Source organism: Parasteatoda tepidariorum, chromosome 9, assembly GCF_043381705.1.
Source record: "Parasteatoda tepidariorum isolate YZ-2023 chromosome 9, CAS_Ptep_4.0, whole genome shotgun sequence".
Lineage (NCBI taxonomy): Eukaryota > Metazoa > Arthropoda > Arachnida > Araneae > Theridiidae > Parasteatoda > Parasteatoda tepidariorum.
In genome coordinates this window covers 82,280,799-82,305,717 of record NC_092212.1, presented here as the reverse complement: position 1 = coordinate 82,305,717, position 24,919 = coordinate 82,280,799, and the positions used below count along the sequence as shown (strand labels likewise).

General features: G+C 34.3%; 1 protein-coding gene across 3 annotated transcripts in view; it reads left to right on the top strand.

Moving 5' to 3' along the window:
- LOC107440642 (plexin-A2) overlaps window positions 1-24,919 on the top strand; it is a 471,562-nt gene that overhangs the window by 354,745 nt on the left and 91,898 nt on the right. For 2 of the 3 annotated variants that reach the window (XM_071184824.1, XM_043049324.2), the window contains exons 2-3: window positions 15,047-16,204; window positions 24,131-24,313. In XM_071184824.1, coding sequence (XP_071040925.1) covers window positions 15,086-16,204; window positions 24,131-24,313 — 1,302 coding nt within the window. In that variant the 5' untranslated portion in view covers window positions 15,047-15,085. Of the gene's footprint in view, window positions 1-15,019; window positions 16,205-24,130; window positions 24,314-24,919 lie in introns of all 3 variants that reach the window. The other variant, XM_071184823.1, reaches the window with a different exon arrangement.

Sequence of the window (24,919 nt, the reverse complement as noted above, 5' to 3'; positions counted from 1 at the left end):
TCGATTGTCGTTCTAAATTACAAAAGAAGCATGATTTTCTCAATTTTCTCTGCAATATTTATCAGAAACTAGTTGTTTGATCGTGATTATGTAAAGTGTTTGAAAATGTTTTTTTAATTTTATTGATTTTATGTTTATAAATTAAGAAGTTTAAACGATGAAAAAAAAATTATTTTTATTCCTGCACAGATCCTAATTATAACTGTTTTTGGAAAGTAATTATTAAAACAATTTTTTGAGTGCTTACATAGTACTTAAAAGGTGTTTATTTTTTGTTGAAAAACGCGCCATGTTCTAGGATCTAGGAAAACCTATAATTTTAAGCTATGCAGCAGGGATTGTTAATGAAACCCATGCGTTGCAGTAAAAGGTGAACATTTTCCCTTCTTTATTAATTTTAGCGGTAGGTGATAGCGGTTTTTTTTTAATTTAACGTGTTTCTATATTTTTCTGAAGATCTTGCATTTTGGGATTGAGGGGCATGTCAGATGTTGAGTAAAGATGGGTGAGGATACAAATCCCCCCCCCTTTTTTTTTATCTAGGGGGTTGGCGTTAACAGATAAGTGGTGGTCTCTTTATTCGAATGAAATTTTCATCACTTTCCGCCTGCTTGAATTTCATTTTAACATTCTTTTGCCCTAATTCATTGTGCGGTGTTATGTTCTCTTAGTTATATCATCCCACCCCCCAAATTCCGATTTTTTTTTTAAATCCTTATATTCGTTTTGCCATTGGAGACGTTGATCTGCGCCCCTTTATTTTTTGCTGTCTTTTTTTAGAACATTTTGACATTAAATATGTTCCGTATGATAAGTCGCAGAGGGAGTCAGTTACAAAAATCTTCGAAAATTAATTTTTTCTTACTAGTAATAAAATTGTTCTTTTCTTATTATTCAACCTGAAAAATTATAACCTGATAAATTATTTCTTATCTTATTATTCAACCTGATATTGGCACTTTACAATAAAGCTGAAACCTAGGAAAAATACGAAAAAATATTTTGCTAGTATCTCTTAGTCCACCTAGGACTATATCAGCTGAATATGAATAATCAATTCTCGGACATGGAGTAATGCATTGCGTAATACAGTGTTTCCCAAAGTGTGGTACGCATACCCCTAAGGGTACGGGAACAGTTTAGCGGGGGTGCGCGTTCTTATGCGAAATGTCTTGTAACAAACGAAAATTTCAAATATTTTTATTTAAAAACAAAGATAGCTATGAAAATTTCCGATTACGTATTTTTCTATTGGCTATTTTTTGCAGAGTTAACAGTAAATAATTAGTGGTGTCAACAGCCAGTTGCAATTTTTTTTTTAAATCTCAGCAGAAACAATATCATACTTTTCACTGATGCAAATAAACTTATTAACAAAACTTGTACAAAAAACAACAACATATTTTTTAAAAAATACATTCATTTCTTTATTAGTGGTACACAGCGTTACGAAAAAATTTAGAAAGGGTACGACAAGGGTAAACATTTAGGTCATAAGTTTGGGAAACACTGGCGTAATTCATCAAAATCCAATGTTTTTCTGTATTTAATTAGACTAAAGATATTTTTTTTAAAAAATATTTAAATTTGAAAAGAAAGTGAAATTTAAGGAAATGAAAATTTGTAAAAAAAAAAACTTCCTCGAAATGTTTCAGAGGTTTAAAGACCACAAAAGGAAAACAAAGAAGACATCCAAAGAAAATTCTTGAAAAATTTTTCTAAAGTGACTATAAACGTAAATTTTTTTGCCATTTTAAGTTTTCATTTTTTTTCAATATTGAATCTTTAAGTTAGGTAAAAACAGTAACATTAGAGCGAAAGCCAGAGGGGATAGGATGTGACTAGCTTACATAAATGCATGGTCGATATTTGTAATTTGATTAATTTAGCTGACAAGGGATTGCCAAAAATATACTTAATATCTGAATGTCCACCCCCATTCCAACGTTCAAAAAATTGACTTCACCGCGTTTCGGAAGAAAAAAAACAACATATATCTTGCATATCACAAGCTAGACATAGAAGGAAAAACCAAAACACTTTTTTTTAAGTGCAATTTAATTGAAAGAGTCTGAATAATTTGCTTCGTCGAAAATCGTTCCTTTTCACACATTTTCCCACCCCTTCCCGGAAACCTTACAAGGAAATGACTTTACACGCGAATAAATCTATCGGAAGGCCTGTTTCTTATGTTTCTCAACTGTGTCACACTTACTCGCTGTACAGATAATGCTTCGATTCGAAGTGGACTGTCTATAAAGCGCCAAAAGATGCCAAGCCCGTTTGGCTTTATTTTTTTTCCTTTTCTCCCACTTCATGTTTGGCTTCGACTTTCCTTTCTTTTTCTATCGCAATTTTTCTTTTTCGTTCGCCTGCCACTTTTTTTCATGATCGCTAATGGTTGAAAACCACGCTCGCCGCTTTTTTCTCCTCTGCTCAAATTTTTCTTTATTTTTACTTCTTGGCCTCTGTTTATATACGTACTTGCATTTTTCCTTTTAGGTATATTCTTCCTGAAACTTTTTTTTTGTTTTATTATTATAGGAAAGAATGATTTTGAAGTTAAGTTTCATTTTTTTTTTAAACCTCGTCGTGTGTTTTTACAACAAATGGTGAACGTTTTCTGTTGCCGAAAGATTTATTGCACTGTTTTATAAAACGTTTGATATTTGCGGATGTGCCATTAATTTCTTCAATCACGAATATTAACATTTCCGATGGTTTAATTTTTAACAAGACCCCTCTTTGTTTACGTTTTCGAGGGGTTTTCAGATTTTCTGGACCTACCCAAGGGCTTAATTGCTATGGGCTGTCGTTTGCCGAATCAAAGCCAAAACTATCAGTGCAGAAAAATTTGATTTTTTTTAAAAATCTCAATGCTTTCAGCTAGTTACAAGGAAATAAAAAAAATAACGAGCAATTATTTTCCTAAAAAAACTTCAATGATTAAAATTGTAACAAGTCTACCGTGTTCAATAAATAGTTAAAAATTAATTCTTAGTAATTTTTTTTTTATGCATTTAGTTTATATAAGTTAAACTTGTAATCGGAATTTTTTTAAAAAATATCTGTAAATATTTAAATGAAAAATTACTGTGTGGTTTGTAAACTACTGTACGTAGGTAGTTTGAATATGTCTATTTAAAAATCGTATCCCAAAGGCAAAGAAAATAAAAAAGACCTTAAATTATGCCGATCGGGATGTGGTGCGTTGAGGGTTAAAAAGCATAAATTTTACATTCATTTTAATAAGCAAATGAAATTACAGGAAACTAATTGTGACAAATTTGATATTTGTAATTTAACAAAGATTTGTAATAATTTAAAAAAAAATAAATCTGTCATTAAATTACTGTAGATATAAAATGTACCTCTGGTTTATTTATATCAAACCGTCATTTTATTTCTTTGCAATTGATTGGCTGCGTCAAATGGACAGACTAATACTAATTGTTTTTATTCTAAATATTGTATTGCTATTTCATTCTGCTAAATCTAAAGTTGTACGCAACAAATACTTTTCTCTGATTAATATTTCTTTTTCTTTTTATTTATTTTAAAAAAGCTACTACTAAATGAAAATTAAAATTTAATAAATTTGAATTGTTTAAAACATAAATGTCAGTTAGAATTTAAAACAGTGTATTTCTAAATAGAAAGTTTTAATATGTATAATAATTCTATAATAAGAGGACGATTTTGAAACTAAATCTTTATTTACATTATTCATAGTTCAGAATTAGAAATAAATATTATCTTGTTTCTTATAATATTTATACTGTATTAATTTTAAATAATGTTTAGTAATTATTCATGTTATTTTAAAAAAAAAAAATTAAAATGCGCACAATTAAAACCTACCTTTTTTCACAACTAACCTTTTTTCACAATTTTACAAAAACGGACCTTTCACAAAATTTCTGGATCGACCCCTGAATTCATTATATTTAATTAATTATGAATTTATTCATTAAATTTAATTAATTAAATTTAATTAATGAATTAACTTTAGTTTTATATGGGGGAGAAAGAAATTGTTATTATTTAATAAAATGTAACTAAAATAAAAATTTTCTTTGTTGAATTGAGTAGAAATTGATTTAAAGTTTTTTTTTTTTAATATTGCTAGTTACTTAAGAAGTTATAACATTATTTCAAATATTAATTATCGGCTTATGACTATCGTTGCTCAGGCGAGGGCCATATTGTAATTTAAACGCATCTCGACGTGGAGGCGGAGAGAAAAAACAAATGAGGCGTAGATTTCGTGAGTCATAATAGAAATTTTCAGAATTTGTCGAACAAAAAAACTAGTTTTCACGAGTCGTCATCAAAGGTCATCACGTAGTTGATTGACAGAATAGCGATGTGCTTATGCATTATGCATGCGACGCATAGAAATTAACGTTTACTCGCGGCAATTTTTGAAATCGTCGTCAGAGGTTTCTTACAAAAATTGTTATTTTCAGGACAGGTATTCGAATTTTCATAACACTTATTTTTAGAAAGAATGCTGTTAACTCTTTTACCAAAGAATGAAGTGAAATTATAAATTAACTTTTTTAAGTGGATTCATCATCATAGTTGGCCAGAAAGCCCAATGCGGGCCAATGCCTTTGCTCTGATTTCTTCAGAAGGACTTTTTCATTTTATATTTTATAACCGTCGTTGAACAGCAGACCCAATTTTTTTGGGTTTACGACTACTAATGTTCAAATCCGGGGAATTGTAATTTGGAAACCCGATCTAGAAGACAAGGAAACTCCTTGATCAAGTATGAGGAGAAATTTTGCCTTCTTGGAGGACTTTTTTTTTTTGTAGCTTATCCACATTTGCTTTATCGAGAAGACCACGAGAACCTCCCACGGTTTGCCTGGCGGCAAAAGGACTCTAACCCATGATGACTTTTAACGACTTTTTAAGTGGACTAGCAAGGAGAAAATACACTCTGAACTTGCACCAAAAATCGTTGTGCGCAACTCTTTGTCGAAGACGCGATAAAGTTAGTCTGAAGCAAAGAACTCCCCTGGCAATCGAAATTTTGTTAGGTGATAAAATATAAATACTGCTTGCAACAAGTATCTTGATATTCATATAAGCATAGATTTTTCCAATGGATATTTGAGCTCTCAAGGTTGTCGAAAATGTAGTCAATCTATCGATAGAGCGTGAATTCTATACAGTGATAAATTTTGCTAGCAGCAACAGGGTCAGGGGTCTGTTTAGAAGAAATTTGGGTCCGTTAACGGATCCTTCACAAAATATCTTTTCATGAAAACGGACCCTTCACAAAATATTTTAGCTTAAAAACGGACCCTTCACAAAATATTTTAACTTAAATACGGACCCTTCACAAAATGATTTTTCTTTTAATCGAACCTTTCACAAATTTGTTTATCTTCATTATTTTTTTGTTAATCGAATAAACCCTTTCCAGGGCAGAAAACATGAAAGATGGATGTAAACGAATTAAGTTTTGTCTTCGGCAGACGATTCTTCCATTATTCGTCCGAAATGAATATTCTGCGTTCAGCAGTATAGGCTAAATACCAAATATTTGTATGTTGCATCTCTCATTTAGAAGGAGCAATTGTTGTTTATTTTTGAAAATTTAATTTTTTTAATTATAATTTTACAGTGTTGAGCATAATCTTGTATGTCTTTACAATTTAAAAACTCCTTGAAAAAAAATTTTTTTTTGCAATAACGGACCCTATTTGCACAAATTCATAAAAGCGGGCCCTGGTTGAAGGAATGTGAGTAATTTTTTCACAATTTCACGAAAAACGGACCTTTCACAAAATGTCTGGACAGACCCCTGAGGGTGCGCAGCGTATTCTTAAAGGTGCTTATTTTCGTTTTTTAAAAGCCCTTAATGGTGCTTTCTTCAATGGGTGTTTTTAAGAAGTGCTTAATTTTTTTTCTTTTCCAAAGTGAGATTTTTTTTTCCTACCCTGTTGATTTTCGCCACGAAATACGTAAAAAAACATTGTCCTAATCAACGTTTTCACAATTAAGTCAAGTCCAATTTATTTCGGCGTACTAGTGTATGAAAACAAGATTCGTTTTACATGTTTGATGAAATACTTGCGTACACTGAGCTGGATTCAGAGGATTTTTGTCTCTCATGGTGCAACTTTGCTGCATTTTGCAAGAGATTCCCTATTCCGTCCTCTGGAATCGCACCGAAAAATCTCTCGAATTTTTGATGGTTACGGGGATCTACTAAACAGTGTCAATTTTTTTTTCTTCTCTAATGGCGATTGAAAATTTAATTTCATCGTTGGTGACGCGCCATCGTCTTCGTCTCTGGCAAGCAAATAAAACTATCAATTGTCGAAAACTTAGAAACCCTAAATAATTATGATATATTTTTTTAAAGTGTTTAAAAATATTTTTTGAGTGCTTAAAAGGTGCTTATTTTTTGTTGAAAAATTTGTCTACGCACCCTGAGTAGTCACTAAAATCTTGAAACGTAACAATCTCATGATGTTCACAGCTGATGATTTTAGTGTAGTATGCGTAGATATATCTAGGTTAATATTTAAAATGCATTCGATATTTCGATCAAACACACACACACGAAAACAAGTTCATTAAAAAGGATCGAAAATGGATCGAACTGGTTTTGAGATTGAAAACCTCAAATTTATTCTAAAATTTCAATTATGCAATTTATTATTAAATGATAATTAAATATTAATTATAAGATTGTTTTTTAATTGCTATAGTATTTTCAAACAGAAGTAAAGTGTCGGAAACTTTAAAAGTGATTATCGTTCCCAGTTAGCTAATTAAGATTGATTGCGCTGGAAAATACAGTCGTTCTCGAACGGTTGTCTGTAACTAATCGCCTTGAAAATAACTAAAACCTATTATCGTAAATCTTTTACAAAAAATACTTTTATTGGATGTTTCAAGTGCTTCAGAGGTTGTTGGTCCCCCAAACGGATTTTACTTGATTGTACTTTCCTTATTTTTGCCTCTCGAGTTGAGAGAAAATATTCCTGATTAGAAAGAGTGGTAATTATTGGTAACAGGGGTGGATTTTATTCCGGGTTTTTCGTATCATTCTTCCGAGCCTAAAAACTAAAAGTACGGCGTGTGATTTTTGTCGCAAAAATCGCTAGTATCGCATCTCGAGACTATTATTGCGGACTTCTGCGAATCAAAAACGCTGCGAATCGAAATTTACCTATATTTAACCTATGAACCGTGATCAGGGGTCTGTCCAGACATTTTGTGAAAGGTCCGTTTTTTGTAAAATTGTGAAAAAATTACTCGTAATTTGTGAATATAAAATAAACGTTAAGTCACATTCTTTCAACCAGGGTCCGCTTTTGTGAATTCGTGCAAATTGGGTCCGATATTGCAAAAAAACTTTTGCAAGGAGTTTTTAAATTGAAAAAACATACAAGATTATGCTCAACACTGTAAATATATAATTAAATTTTAAAAAATAAACAGCAATTGCAGCTACTAAATTAACGATGCAACGTATAAATATTTGGTATTTAGCCTATACTGCTGAATGCAAAATATTCATTTCGGACGAATAAAGGAAGAAGCGTCTGCCGAAGACAAAATTTAGTTCCTTTACATCTGTCTTTCTTCCACCCCCCCCCTTTCCNGTTGATTTTCGCCACGAAATACGTAAAAAAACATTGTCCTAATCAACGTTTTCACAATTAAGTCAAGTCCAATTTATTTCGGCGTACTAGTGTATGAAAGCAAGATTCGTTTTACATGTTTGATGAAATACTTGCGTACACTGAGCTGGATTCAGAGGATTTTTGTCTCTCATGGTGCAACTTGGCTGCATTTTGCAAGAGATTCTCTATTCCACCCTCTGGAATCGCACCGAAAAATCTCTCGAATTTTTGATGGTTACGGGGATCTACTAAACAGAGTCAAATGTTTTTCCTTCTCTAATGGCGATTGAAAATTTAATTTCTTTTGTTAATTTCATCGTAAATGATAATTAAATATTAATTTTAAGATTGTTTTTTAAATGCTATAGTATTTTCAAACAAAAGTAAAGTGTCGGAAACTTTAAAAGTGATTATCGTTTCCAGTTAGCTAATTAAGATTGATTACGCTGGAAAATACAGTTGTTCTCGAACGATTGTCTGTAACTAATCGCCTTGAAAATAACTAAAACCTAATATCGTAAATCTTTTACAGAAAAGACTTTTATTGGATGTTTCATTGATACAGTGCTTCAGAGGTTGTTGGTCCCCCAAACGGATTTTACTTGATTGTACTTTCCTTATTTTTGCCTCTCGAGTTGAGAGAAAATATTCCTGATTAGAATAAGTGGTAATTATTGGCAACAGGGGTGGATTTTATTCCGGGTTTTTCGTATCATTCTTCCGAGCCTAAAAACTAAAAGTACGGCATGTGATTTTTGTCGCAAAAATCGCGAGTATCGCATCGCATCTCGAGACTATTATTGCGGACTTCTGCGAATCAAAAACTTATAATGTAACGAAATTTACCTATATTTGACCTATGAACCGTGATCTCGAGGGATGTAGAGTTCGCCCACCAAGTGAGGGGAACCGGGTTCGAATCTCAGCGATGGTGGGTTGATACAAATTCCGCATCCGGCTTGCACCGACCACAGTGCTGACGTAAAATATCCTCAATGGTAAACTGATCAGGGGTCAGAGTTCCCTTGCTGTCAGGCTAACCGTGGGAGATTTCCGCGGTTTTCCTCACCCTGTAACGCTAATAAGGGATAGTTACATCAAAAGAGTCCTCCACGAAGGCAAATTTCTCACAATACTTGATCCAGGAGTTTCCTTATCTTCTGGATTGGTTCAAAACTACAAGGCTACGGAGTTCAGCATTCCTAGCTGTAAACCCAAAATTGGATCAGCTGTTCAACGACGGTATTAAAATAAAATATGTTTGACCTATTTCCTGTTAACGAAACGTTTGCATTCACGTGATTCTTCCGCCAAATGTCATTTGAAACCTAACTTTAAGAATTNTTTTGAGGGGTCTTTTCGCATTTTGCGAAAAAAGCTACCGTAGCGGAAACCCTGTTTGAAACCTAACTTTAAGAATAAAACTATAAAGTTAAATGTCGTAACAAATGCTTACGAAACTTTTTTTGTGTATTAATAACAGCAAATAATATTGCATTTCCTGCTGAGGTCCCTGTTTAATTAGTCATGATATTTCATCGACATATGAATTACCCTAATTAATGTTTGTTTTTATTATTGTTGTGGTAAAAAAAAGTTGTACATCCTATTTCTTCTTGCTTCTTCCATACTTTTTTTTAATTAATTAGCGTCCGTTTTTTGAAAAATTTAACAAAAGTTTTCCAAAGTTTAATAAATAGCGTTCGTGATTAATTTTTTTAACAATGTGAAAAATTTCTTATTCATTTTATTGTTTTAGGGTCATGAAAAAATGCGAATATTGAAAATTATGCCTTTATTTGAATGATTTTTCGTCTTAGCGCGTGGTAGCTAATGTAATCAAAAAAAGAGTTCTTTGTCATAAACTAGTTATTTTATTATGATCATGTTAAGTGTTTGAAAGTTATTTTGCATTTTATTAATGTATATAGTGCTTAAACATATTTTTTGAGTTCTTAAAAGGTGCTTATTTTTTGTTGAAAAATTTGGCTACGCCTGTATCGCGAAAAACTTTTTTTTTCCGCTTTCCCCCTCCCCATTTAAATATTTGCTCGTTTTTTAAGTGTCAATGTAATTTGCTTTTAACAAGAAATTTTATATTTTTGCTTATAAATGCTTAACTTTGACGAACTATTTTTTCCGCCTCGTTTTAAATATTTTTCTTGTCAAAAAATCTTCGAAAACAATCTTTTAAGAATTTCTCGTCTACGTATCTGACTCAATTCCCTTTCTGGCAGAGGTTTTTTTTTCCAATTTAGATTAGAAATGAAAACAAGGATGGAGAACAAGAGAAAAATATTTTTATTAGGCAGGTGGAATATTTTCCCATATCCGTGCTTTATCCATAAATCTTCACCGGACAAACTATTTAGGGCGGCCCCTCTTCAGGATATTAGTTTTTCCTGTTTTCTAAGCCTCAACAGGTGGTCTTCGGATCCCCTTTTTTCCCAGATTACCCAAGCTTTGTTTCCATTAGGAGTTTCCATCCCCCCCCCTCCCCTCTACTTTTAAAAGGGGGTGTGTGCGTGGGAGGAAATTTAGACCGGATGAAGATTATAGGCGCCTCCAGGATTAGCCCTCCCTTCTATACTTCAAATGAGATTATACGCCTTTTAAAATCACTCGGCTGTAAATAGATTTTAGAGATGGTGTAAAAGCTTTTCATGAAATAAGACATTTTCTGTCTATATTATTGAATTTATTTATTATTTTATTTTGTGCAATTTTAGTTACGCATTTACAGGGGTGTATTCTGGGGAAATCGGCTCTGTTTGTGAACCATCAACGAATTATTTTGTCCTAAGAACGGACCCTTCCCAAATTATTTTGCCATAAAAGCGAACCACTCTCAAATACCCATAAAAAATGACCAATTTCCAGTCACGAATTATTTTATTGAAACTCCACAATTTGTTTCATTTTTAAAATTGAATACTTAAAACGAAATCCTTTCCACAAAAAACAATCTTAATTTTTCGATAAAATTGCAGAAACAGGTACTTTCATAATAAGTCCGGAATGGCTCCTGCTTATAATGAGTTTTATTTTCATAAACGCGCTTTATATCACTGCACTCTTTGTAAGTAGAATCGATGCCTCAATGTTGCACGATTTTCCCTCTCTCCGCACTTTTACTCTCTCCGTTATGATGGTTTTGGAACCTTCTAGTTCATTTCAGTGCGAAGTGGAATACTTAGCCTTTTGCTTACGGCTGGTACAACAGGTGGACCACAGGTGATGGTACAACATGGAACCCCGTAAACCCTAAAATTAGGAAAAAAGAATACCGACCTATATTTCCAATAGTTCGCTGAATAAAGATATCTCGACGATGCTTAGTAACTGTTTAGAGAAGTTTTTGTTTCTTTACTTTTCAGTAAATATTGGCTGTCAGCCAATCAGAGATCGTCACTCTCTAAATAAACAAAGTTTTAATTTGTAAGTCCTCTTTAAAGAAGCACATAATATCCGTCTGAGCCGTGATGGTTCGGAGGATGAAGCGCTCGCCTTCCAATGAGGTTCGCGTCCCACCGATGGCTGGTCGATACGACCACAGTGCTGACGTAAAATTTCCTCGGTGGTAGACGGATATTGGGTTAGAGTCCCCTCCCTTGACGTCAGGTTAACCATGGGAGGTTTTTCTCTCCCATGTAACGCAAATGCGGGTTTGTTGTATCAAAAAGTCCTCCGCGAAGGTAAATTTTTCCCAATACTTGATCCAGGGCCGGAATAGCCTGGTTGGTAGGGCACTGGGTTGAGTGGGGAAGATAGGGCGACGGTTATAAAAAAGTTGAGAACCATGGTGGCTACGGGGATAGAGCGTTCGCTTTCCAATGAGGTGAACCGGGTTCGATGCCGGCGATGACTGTTCGATACGAATTCCGCGTCCGGCTTGCACCGACCAAAGTGCTGAAGTGAAATATCCTTAGTGGTAAACGGATCATGGGTTAGTCCCCAGGCCGATAGGCTAACCGTGGGAGGTTCTCGTGGTCTGCCTCTCCATGTATCGCAAATGCGGGTGAATTCCATCAAAAAATCCACCACGAGGGCAAATTTAACCCAATACTTGATTCAGGAGTTCTCTTGTCTTCTGGATTGGGTTCAAAATTACAAGTCTACGGAGTTGATTATTAGTAGCCGTAAGCACAAAAAATTGGGTCGGTTGTTGAACAACGGTTATAAAATAAAATACTTGATCCAGGAGTTCTCTTGTCTTCTGGATTGGTTTCAAAATGACAAGGCTACGGAGTTGATTATTAGTAGCCGTAAACGCAAAAAATTGGATCGTCTGTTCAGTGGCGGTTATAAAATATAAAAATAAATATCCGTCTGTTCTGTTACCAAACCTTTCTGTCACCCAATAAACTCTTAGGGGGAAAGACAGCCAAATACTTATATAAAACGAATTCATATATCAAGTGAATGTAAATGATTAGCTTGAATATCCTATTCTAACTACTATCGGCATTGATTTCAAGTGGCGTGTTGCAGCAAGATGTCAGGAGGAACGAGCTCTTTGATGGAAGGTCGGAAAAGGGAATTTTCGTGTATTCAAAATTCATTCTCCGTCTTCATGAAATATGCATGTTTGTTCACTGCACGCAACAGAGCTTTTCAACAATCTTTACAAATTGCTGCTACACTTTTAAGTCGACCTGCAGCCATTGTCACATAGTTAGAAAAAGAAATGTCGCTCCACACTTCGACTGCCGAGAGACTTGGTTAGAGTTTGTTTTGTAGAAGATCCTTTCTCTCCATTGCTTTAATACAGCAAGGATAACCTGTGAAAACTAGCATTGTTGTATGGTGTGCAAATATATATACATATGTTTGTGTGTGTATAATGTGCGTTTATTGAACAAAAAGCGACTCAATATAATGTGGTACGTAGCGTTTTTAAAAAGTACGATAAAAGTAAAGGTGCTCATTTTCGATTTTCGTTTTTTAAATCCCTTAAGGGTGCTTTTTTTTCATGGGGTGTTTTTAAAAAGTGCTTAATTTTCCCTTTTCGAATAAGATATTATTTTTCTTTACCCTGTCGTTTTTCACTGTGTATGCAAAATCGTGGTTTTCACGTTGTTCATTCACATTCCTTCAACCACAATCCATTTCGGCTTGCAGTCGGTCCTTAACGTATGATTAATTCATGATAACGTATTATAATAACGTATCAACGTCTAAATTACAGGAAATGCATGATTTTCACAATTTTCTCTGCAATATTTATCAGAAAATGTTTATTCTTATCATCATTAAGTCAAGTTTTTAAAAAATACTTTGTGTTTATAAATTAAGAACGTTAAACGATTAAAAAAAAAAAAAATTCACTGCGCAGATCCTAATTATGATTTTTTTTTCTTGGAAAGTGATTAAAAATATTTTTTGAGTGCTTAAAAGGTGCTTTTTTTTGTTGAAAAATCTGGCAACGAACCCTGTGTGAAGTTAAAAAAATATTTGGATAATCTATCCATTCTTACTCTCCGTGAACTTCAATGACGCTTGTTAAGATGTCTCCCTCGTACAGTTTTTAAAAAGTGCTTAAAGGTGCTCGTTTTCCATTTTTTAAAGGTGCTTTTTTTCGTGGGGTGTTTTTAAAAAGTGCTTATGTTTCCTTTTTCGAAAATGAGATTAATTTTTCTTTACCATGTCGATTTTAACCGAGTATTATGCAAAATCGTGGTTTTCACATTGTTCTTATTGAACGTTTTCACATTCACTCAAGCACAATCCATTTCGACGTACCGTCGGTCCATAGCGTATGAAAGCTCCAATCATTTTACATGTTTGATGAAATACTTGCGAGACCGCATGTGCGTCTACTGAGCTGGGTTCGGTTAAATTCTTGCACTCTCACACGTGCAACTCTGCTGCATTTTACAAGATGTTCTCCATTTCAGGCTTCATTTTCCACCCTCTGAAATCGAACCGAAAAATATCTCTTGATCTTTTTATGGTGACTAATATAATCAAGAAAAGAGTTCATTGTCAAAAACTATTTATTTTATCACGATCATGTAAAGTCTTTGAAAATTATTTAGCATTTTGTTAATGTATGCAGTGCTTAAAAAGTACTTTAATGGTGATTGTTTATTGTTGAGAGATTTGGCTACGCACTCAGTAACAAATTGAAATTAAAAAAATTTAATACCCTGTAGAATTATATTATTTCACTCCGGTTTCGTAAAATGTTTCTCCACTTCAAAAATGAACCTTGTTTCAAAAGAAAAGTTCCACCATTGTTATTATTTTGTTCAATGTTTGAAATAAGTGGCCAGTAACCTATACCAGCTAAGTATAAATTATGTGAATGCTGAATTAAGCACGTTAAGGGAAGGAATACAAATAAAGTTTTACTGTAAAAAATAATCATCTGCGCTATACATAGGTGTAGACATTATAAACATACCTGCAGTCTTAAAAATTCTGAAACAGTTCTTTTATTAAATCTTTTACATAATCCAATGATTTCATCTTTTCCAAATATCACTTCAATTTCAGTTGATTGAACATCAGGCCTAAACTTAGGATTAAGACATTTAATTTCCCTATTAAACTCTTCACAATTTTTCTTATTTTAAGCTTAGCATTTGAACTGTCTCGTTAATATATTTTTGGGGGCCTCAGATGGATGTTTTACTGGTTTCTCTACATGCCATTTAAAAACGGGTAGCTTTATTAAATTATGACCATTTGTTGGCGGTGTAGCCTGACTAGGGCAGGGGCATACGGGGCTGTTGCATTTAGCCCCCACATCAGAGGGTGCCCATAAATCGAATGGAAAGTTTATTTTGTGTTTTCTTCTTTAATGAACTTTTTTTTTTTGTTAAGCAAAATATCAGTACAAACATCAGTATCCATCAGTTTTATGTTAGCTTCTTCATTAATCAATCGTATGAACATAATCTATGTTCCATGGGTTTCTAGGGCGGAATTTAGCTAAATTTTCTCAATTAGGGTGGACAAATTTGGCCAATCAAAAGCCTGTATTTTTACATATCGCAAAACGCGATATGTTTACAAAGATATAGGCTTCTGATTGGCTTAATTGAGTCATCGTAATTCCGAAAATTTAGTTGAATTCCGCCCGAATGTCAGTAAGGATATGAATTTTTCGCAGCTAGATGACAAAGTTAACAATCAGAAAATGAATAAAATGGACTGAACGATATTTCATCTGACCATCGAAAAGGGAGGGACTTAAATAGCTATTTTAGGTTCTAATCAATTTTCTTATTATCTATAATGAGGTGAAAAATTTAAATACCCCCATAAAGTTCAAATACCCTTCATGGAAGAAATCCTTCATTAATGTTAAAGCAATTAAGTTCAGTAGATATTGTTGGATATAAATTTTTTTCCATATTTAGTTGACTAAGCAGATTTTTATTTTTCAGGTAAACTGAGGTGTCCAAGAGTTGTTAATTGCCGCCGCCATGAAAAAGCGGCAGAAGCGATGGGTGCTGCTCCCGTTCATCGCTTTTTTCTGCTGCCTGCGGGGCGAAGATCTGCACTATCCCTTCTTCGAAGATCCCGAGATAGAGAGGTTCAATCACATGACGGTGCACGATTACACAGAGAGAGTTTACATAGGCGGTGTGAATCGAATCTTCCAACTATCTAGGGACCTGAAAAAGGAGGCGGAGGCCATCATGGGACCCCAGGAGGACAGCCCGAAATGCCCTGTTACACGTGTGTGCCCAAACGAGGCGAAGAGACAGACGGACTACTACAACAAGGCTTTGGTGGTCGACTACTCCCAGAGCAAGCTGATCGCGTGCGGTAGTCTCTTCCAAGGAACTTGTACTGTCCACGACTTGAACGACGTGTCCAGTTTCGAGACACCGGCCAGTGAGTCGGTCGTGGCCAACAACGCCACCGCTTCTACTGTCGCTTTCATAGCTCCGGGACCAAAGAATCTACCGCGGACCCACGTCCTCTATGTTGGGGTGTCGTACACGGGCAACGGGCCATATCGATCTGACGTGCCTGCCGTAAGTAGCAGAAGTCTAGATCCCAGCAACATGTTCGTGATCGCCCACAGTGGCGTGACCACGGGCACGAAAATCATGCTGAACAGCATGTCGCGGGAGATCTACCCTATAACCTACGTCTACGGCTTCAGCAGCAAAGGCTTCTCCTATTTCGTCACAGTCCAGAAGCTCTCCACAGATCCACCCAAACCCTTCATATCGAAGCTGGTGCGGGTCTGCCAGAGGGACGTTCAGTACTACTCTTATACGGAAGTGCCACTCGTCTGCCGTACAGACGGTACGGACTACAACCTCGCTCAAGCCGCCTACGTCGGCAGACCGGGATCCGAGCTCGCCAAGTCGCTGGGCATATCCGCTCAGGATAATGTCCTCTTCGCCGTTTTTGCCAAATCCAAAGATGAGGCGGACATCTACAACAAGCCCAGTCCCAATTCCGCTCTGTGCGTCTACGCACTGTCAGCCGTGCACAGAAAGTTCACCCAAAACATCCAGCACTGTTTCAATGGAAATGGACAGAGGGGATTGGATTTCATTAATCCTAGTCAATCATGCTACCCAACGGTAAGTTTTTTTTTCTCTCTCTCTCTTGTCTTGAACAACGTATTGTTTTTGTCGAAATGCAAATCGTGTTCACATCATTTATGCACGCCTGAGCTATGACATATAGTTCGTCTAAAATAAGAACTCCCCCAGACATTCGTCTGAACCTGTGGCCGTGACTATGGCAACTAGGTATGACTATTTCAAGTAGGTGTGAGGGATCACTATTTTGGAGTGGTTTCGGCTCGGGTCGGCGAGAATCTCTTAGGTCTATTGTGCAGTCATAGAGTGAAGCTACCCTATATAAAATGCTCCATTCTTGTTTCCATGGCACCAGTCTGAGGTCGTCTGACCTCAGACTTTGTGGCGGGGGAGGAGTTCTTAGCTTAGACTAACTATATATAAGCTAATACTGTTGTTGTTAATTTGAGCTAATATTTAACTTCGCTGTTGTGCATCCAACTCGTTCAAGGCTAATTGTCCTTACTAGTTTGTCCGATCCTTAGATAATTATCCTTACTAGTTTGTCCGATCTCTAGCTAATTATCCTTTCTTGTTTGTCCGATCGCTAGCTAATTATCCTTTCTTGTTTGTCCGATCGCTAGCTAATTATCCTTTCTACTTTGTCCGATCGCTAGCTAATTATCTTTTCTACTTTGTCCGATCGCTAGCTAATTATCCTTTCTACTTCGTCCGATCGCTAGCTAATTATCCTTTCTAGTTTTCCCGATCGCTAGTTTTTTTTTCCGCAGTGTGCGTGTATTCTATATTAATTCATTTTGCCTTGTTATGTTGGCTTAAGGAATATTTTAAATTATGTTAAATAATTAGTAAGTCGTTATAAGTATTCTTTTCGATTCATTTCGTTAGGTTGTCTTAAGTAGTAATTTAAGTAGCGTTCGTCTTAAGTAGTAATTTAAGTAGCGTTCAATGGGTCTTCCTCTCCATGTAACGCAAATGCGGGTTAGTTCCATCAAAAAGTCCTCCACGAAGGCAAATTTCTCCCAATAGTCGATCCAGGAGTTCCCTTGTCTTCTGGATTGGGTTNGATTCATTTTGTTAGGTTGTCTTAAGTAGTAATTTAAGTAGTGTCAATGGGTCTTCCTCTCCATGTAACGCAAATGCGGGTTAGTTCCATCAAAAAGCCCTCCACGAAGGCAAATTTCTCCCAATAGTTGATCCTGGAGTTTCCTTGTCTTCTGGATTGGGTTCAAAATGACAAGGCTACGGAGTTGAACATTAGTAGTCGTAAACCCTTAAAATTAGGTCGGCTGTTCAACGATGGTTATAAAATAAAATGAAATGTCTTGTGTGATTTCATTGCTACCGAACAGATTTTAAACCGAATATAGGATACCGAATCGATATCGTAACATATTTTTCGATGCATTGAGCGAGAGAGAATTCTTCCATTGTTAAAATTGAAATCTAAGTATTACCGTGCAGGCAACAGCTACTATTCTTACAACTGTCGACTTAGAAAATTATAGTTCTTCTACGCTTTCGAAAATGGCTCATGATTTAAGAACCTATTATTTGTCCGCATTAGGCCTCGCATTGTGATTAATATTATTATATCGACAACTACACTATTTGCATTGTATACACACTGTACAGTACTAACTACACTTACAATTACTGCGTGTTCACAAATAAGCTGTAACACTACACTATTTGCATTGTCTTATCCCTAATTCAGTTTACATAAGCAAACTTGGGAGAAAAGAAATAGGAAACTAAAATTATCATGATCATCATCATTAATTTTTTGTTATTTTCTTTATTAGAATTTAAAGTAGTATTACCGAAAGCTGTTACGCAAACCGGATTTAGACTTTTGAACGTTTCGGGGAACATTTTTCTGCAAATCTTATCTTTTGGTGTCTAAATGTCAGTCACTTCCATAATTCGAAGGTCGTGTCATTCAAATATGTTCTCTTGCCTTTTACGGAACCTGTTTTTGGCACACATCTTCAGACTTACATTGATGTCTCACAAATTATGCGGATGACTTGGAAAATAACAGAAAAACACTCAATTTTTAAAAAAGAAATGATTGAATTAAAAAAATTTTTCTTTGCTGTTTTCAGTGGGCTGTTCGTAAAGACACGAATAGTAGACCGAAGTCAAGCATCACCGGCTGCGGTCACCCTAACAACTATTTCAACTTGGCCCTAGTTGGGTTCAAAAATTGACTCGATATGAGTTCTATAAGAACATGCACCGAGGGACCAATATTGGTATGTCTACATGGGTCTGTTTAGAAAAAATTTGAACGGACCCTTCACAAAATATCTTTTCATAAAAATGGACCCTTTACAAAATGATTTTTCTTTTAATCGGACCCTTCACAAATTTTTTTATCTTCATTATTGTTTTGTTAATCGAATAAACCCTTTCCAGGGCAGAAAACAAGAAAGATGGATATAAAAAACTAAGTTTTGTCTTTCGCAGACGGTTCTTCCCGTCCGAAATATTCTGCGTTCAGCAGTATAGGCTAAATACCAAATATTTGTCTGTTGCATCTCTAATTTAGAAGCAGCAATTGTTGTTTATTTTTTAAAATTTAACTTTTTTAATCATAACTTTACAGTGTTGAGCATAATCTTGTATCTATTTACAATTTAAAAACTCCTTGAAAAAGTTTTTTTGCAATAACAGGACCCTATTCGCACAAATTCACAAAAGCAGGACCCTGGTTGAAAGAATGTGACTTAACGTTTATTTTATATTCACAAATTACGATTAATTTTTTCACAATTTTACAAAAACGGACCTTTCACAAAATATCTGGACAGACCCCTGGTCTAGATTTTTTAATATTGGTCCTAGAATATTCTATTTAGAGCCTGAATTGGCCAATATAGAACCTACATTGGTTAAATAATGGATGCAAAATATCGGGTAAACCTGAGAATTCTATATGGGAACAATATTTGGTTGTTAAGTGGCTGTAAAATATCGGATGACTCGGAAAATTCTATATAGGGCCAATATCGGAATAAAATAATCTTACTGAGCCAAGATTCATGAACATTGGTCCAATGAGGGTCCAAGTTATTTTGCTGATTGGGGAGTAAGCGGGTGGGTGACCTCTTTGATCAGCCTGCGTATGGACCGAGGATGCGAGGTCAAAATTGCGATGACATGTCTTCGGATCATCCTCAGGGACGTTTCCCAGACCGTCACGAATAGCCCATTGTGCAGCTCTAGCGCGACGTAAACAAAGTACCTACCTCAAGATTTAAAGATTTTATCTAAATCGCCTAAGCACCACAGCTGTGGTTACATCTAGATACAGCTTAACATTCCTCCTAAGTCCAGGATTAAACTCTCTCTTTGCATAGTGTGTAGCATATACGAGTTTTATAAATAGTAGATCACTCATTCCTGGAATATTTCTGAATACGTAATCAGAGTTCACGATCGAAGATTTGAAACATTGGTGCGCATTGTGCCACGGTGATGTTGCAGCATGGGCCGAAAAACAGCAGTCAGCGCTTGTTTATTTAGTAATGAAGACATTTTGTTGAAAATTAAAAATTACGTGGAGAATTGTAAATTATATGGTTTTCCTCAAGTTTGCTCATATCTGCCCTTATTTATAAGTTTTAATTTGCTACGGCTTTTCTAGTTTTGCTTGGAATGAAAACTTAGTTCAGCGATCCATTACAGTTGTTTGTACTTTTAACGTTAAGTTAGTAAGGAGAAACGGTTCTAACTAACACAATTAGTTTTTGCGAATTTTATGAGTGCAAATTTTCGCGGATCCTTCAATGGAAAATGACCCTGTGACTGGGACGTTACCGGGATCTAGAATCGTGTCTAAATTATGTTTAAACTTAATCATTACGAAAAATAGATAATTAATCACCTCGGTCATACTTTCACTTGCGAATGCACATTGATGTTATTTAAAAAGAAGGCAACGTATTTCGATGTACTTAATTTCTTAGAGGAATTAAAAAAGAGCGTTAAACAATTAATTATGAAAAAATTGCAAGTGTTTGGATAATTGCGCATTTCTTAAATTAAATATTTGCTGTAGTAAGAGGTATGAAAAGTTGAATGTTAAATGAACAAATTCGAAAAAAAAATGTTTTGGAATAACAAATTGTCTCATGTAAACATATCATGAATAAAAATTTGTATAAAAAAAAAAAGTCTTGCTTAATTTAAGCGAATTTTTTTAATCAAAACCGTTTTGAGCAAATGTGTAAATTTATTTCTCCAGCAAAGTTCGATTACTTAACACTAGATTTCCCAAGGAAGTAATTTTGACTGCTTTTTAATTTCAATTAGAAAAACAATGATGTCTATAATGACACAATTTCTTAGAATTTTGGGACTTTTTGTACAACATATGATTATTTTTATTGTTAATATTTACTAATAGCTTGCTTTATATAACTGCAAATAATATAAAAAAATTAATCAATTTCACAATGCAGTCATTTTGACTGCTTTTGGGCAATGTAGGTATATATTAAGTTTCAGTCTTTCTAGTGTTAAAGTAGTGAAGTAGTCACTATATTTCGAAAGTTTGTAGTCACTGTATTTTTTTAAAAAAAAGTATTTGTAGTAAACTACAAAAATAAAATAGTTTTTCTGACGACTGAAAAATCGTATGTGATCACATGTACTAACTAATTATTAGAGGAGATAGCGGTCAAGTTTTCAATGTTCTTAATGGGTAATCAGAGGTTTGTCCAAACTTTTTCCTGTTTCTGCGAAACATATACTACTCACAGTTTGTTTTTGGAACATAACGTTTTTAATAGTGCTTTGCTTATTTAGCAGTATTTATACAATTTAATAATGATATTTAAGGAATATATTTTATTATAAAATTAAGTTTTATTATACTTATTTAAATAAAATATTAAAGCAGTTATTTTTAGTCATTNAAAACCCTGCCAACCCTGGTTTGTCCAAACTTTTTGTGAATGCTCCTATTTCAGCGAAACATATACTACTCACAGTTTGTTTTTGGAACATAACTTTTCTAATAGTGCTTTGCTTATTTAGCAGTATTCATACAATTTAATAATGATATTTAAGGAATATATTTTATTATAAAATTAAGTTTTATTATACTTATTTAAATAAAATATTAAAGCAGTTATTTTTAGTCATTCGTGAAATTTTTTTTTTAATTTTCATCTAATTAATGTATTAAATAATTTTTACATTACTACTAATATCTAAACTAGATTGTATTTACAAGCACTCTCAGTCGGGCGGTCAGATTCACTGAATGAATTAATTAGAAATGTAATTAATTGTAAAACATAATAACCAATTAAAAAGCATATTCATTTATTATACCGCATTTTTAAGTACATTGCCCCAACAAATAAACTAAAAACACTGAATAACTTTTGATTTATGATCGGATTTACGTGTGCTAGGACTCAAATTTGACTGTTCACAGGTGTCAGACCTAACAAATGCTGATGAAATCAAACAAGTTACGTTAAAAAAATAAGTAAATAAATAAATAGAAAAAAAAGTAAACATTTAATTACGAAATCAGGCAACAAAAAAAAAATATTTCTTAGAATAAATGTTTTATTTTCGATTCGTCCTAATAGTTTTTCAGGAGAGAGGTCCAATCTTTGGTCCCCTTAATTTTAATTTTTTGCATATTTTACTATAGCTCGAAAATTGCTGAAATGAATTGAAAGCATTTTGCTCGTATTTTATGAAATTCGTTTATTCGAATATAATTCTATAACTTTTAATAACATAAGAAATTTTGATAATTATTTATTTTTTTATTTAATGTTAATCTAAACAATTTTGGATGATTGTCAGAATTATAAAAAAAGTCATGTATTCATAAATTAATAAAAATATCGTCTGCACTAATTAATTAGCCTATTCGAGGTCATCTTGACCTCAAATTGAGGCCAGAACAATTTACCTCTTTAATTAAAAGCCAGTCTAGTTCCGTTCTAAAATAAATTAAAATTGAATTAAATTCACTCGCGACGTTTTTGATAGATCTACGTTTTATCTTAATTTATTCATTATTATCTCGCATTTATTTGACTAGCTAGTTCTAATTTCTCAAAAATCCTGACAAATTGTTTGAAAATTTGCTTTAATGTGTGATATTTCTTCATTTAAAGAAAAATTCTTTCACTTATGCTGGAAGAACCTATTTCTTCCAAAGTGTTTTTGTTTATTTTTTATTTTTCCGCTGTGAAGAAAAAAACTTGCCAATCCCGGCTTTAAATGTTAGGATAGATAATAATGCTAAATAAAGTTCTACAACCGAATATTTTCTATTGCCTTCTTTTTTTAATTAAACATGTTGTTTAAATCCCTCTCTGGAACGGAAGTCAACATCCAAAGTCATTATGCACAGAGCGCCCACTTAATAAATCGTTAAAGCTTAGAATTCCCTTTTCTTTAACCAATAACGATCTTTTTTTTCTTCTTTTTTTTCAGTTAAGAGAAAAATCTGGACTCTTTTTGTAAAACTTGACAAAATCTTTTGTCCTTCACTTTTACCCCTCTCCCTGCTCATTTTAAACAAAAGATCATTCTTTTGTCCGATAAAAATATTTCTAAAAAAAGTGTTTTTTTTCAACCTCCCCTCCCCTTTGTGAAGATAACCTCATCAGCTGTGCCTGGCGTTAATTACTCCCTTCTGTCAAATAAATGCCATTTCAGGCCTTAAATCATGAATTCTTTGGTTTAAAAGATATACCTGTTCTGATATTTTTATTTTATTTATTATTTCCGTTGGGTCTTTTGCGTTCAAGTATTTCATTGGTATTGAAAGTAGGTGTGGTGTCATTTATATTTTATTTCCAAATAGGTTAAATAATAAACTTTATAATAATATGCACTTCTATAATACTGATCAGGGGTCTGTCCAGACATTTTGTGAAAGGTCCGTTTTTCNCAATTTTAAAACTTCTTGAAAAAGTTGTTTTACAATAACGGACCCTATTTGCACAAGTTCACAAAAGCGGACCCTGGTCGAAAGAATGTGACTTAACGTTTATTTTATATTCACAAATTACGAGTCATTTTTTCACAATTTATCAAAAACGGACCTTTCACAAAATGTCTGGACAGACCCCTGATATCTGAGTTCGTCCCCTCGAACCATTAAGAATTAAGTCTTGAACCATGAAAATCCGATAATTCGGATCAAAATTTATTCAGTGTGGTCATTTATTTATTTATTTATTTATTTTGTTGATGCATTATACGTTTGCATGAGGAAGTGTTACCTAAGTGATAAATTATCTGTTATTTGTAGCTTAAATAATAGTTATACTTGACTCTAAATGCACAATTCTTGTTTATTCAGTCACAGGAACATTTTAAAAAGTAACACACTACCCTAAACTACAAAAAAGTAGCGAATACCATTTTGGCGAAACGATTTTTCTTTCTTTTAAATTTTGACGATTTGACAGCAATTGTAGCTACTAAATTAGAGATGCGACATAACAAATATTTGGTATTTAGCCTATACTGCTCAACGCAAAATATTCATTTCGGACGAATAATGGAAGAAGGGTCTGCCGAAGACAAAATTTAGTTCGTTTACATTTGTCTTTCTTTCCCCTTCCTGTGAAGGGTTTATTGTATTCGATTAACAAAACAATAATGAAGATACACAAATTTGTGAAGGGTCCGATTAAAAGATAAATCATTTTGTGAAGGATCCGTTTTTAAGTTAAAATATTTTGTGAAGGGTTGAAGGGTCCTTTTTTATGAAAAGATATTTTGTGAAGGGACCCAAATATCTTCTAAACTGATAGTAGGTAACTTTTTTGAATGACCCACTTCCATTAACGACCATTTTTACTGTGAAACGGAGAGTGGTCGCTCCCGAGAGGTTTCACTGTACTCTGTTAGTATTCGTTATGTACTCTGTTGTTGCAATTAAGAATTTTTTCTAAAAATGATTTTTCCCCACAGCAATTGCAAATAAACGATGAGTTCTGTGGTATGGATGTAAACACGCCCCTTGGTGGTAGCATGCCCGTGGAAGCAGCTCCTGTCTTGCGTTTTTCTGGCATTCTCCTGACAGCTGTTGCTGCCACCTCCACTCATGACTACACTGTCACATTCCTCGGCACATCTACAGGACATCTCAAAAAGGTATGTTTCTTTCTTTTCATATTTGAATGACTGTCATACCTGCAAAGTCTCCTGTTTGCCCGTATATTCTCAAATTTCTCCCTATTTGTTGAAGAAATTTAAAAAAAAAAATGGTGATTAAATATCCGCTGATGGCAAAAATACTTCTCTTATTCCTCAACAGATGGTGCTATTGCCAGTACTGCAGTATGTTGAGTGTTAATAGTTAAAGTACAGCCGCGTTGCTCAAGAGATAGTGTTCGCCTTCAAATAATGAGGTTATGGGGTTCGAACCCAGCGATGTCTGAGATACGAATTCCGCATCCGGCTTGCACAGTGCTGGCGTAAGATATCCTCAGTGGTGAATGGATCATGGTTTAGAGCAGGGATGGGGAAACTACGGCCCGCGGGCCAACTGTGGCCCGCCGGAAGGTTTTATCCGGCCCGCGGACAGAATTTTAACTTGCCGATCCGTGGCGAATATAAACAATATACATTATACGTCCATTTTCTTATCTACTTTGTTTAAAGCTATTTTTGTTCTTTCTTTTTTAACAAAGTACTGATGACCTTTTTACTTTCTCTATTTTTGTTCGACAAGAGAAATGAGTTTGAAAATTGTCCCTT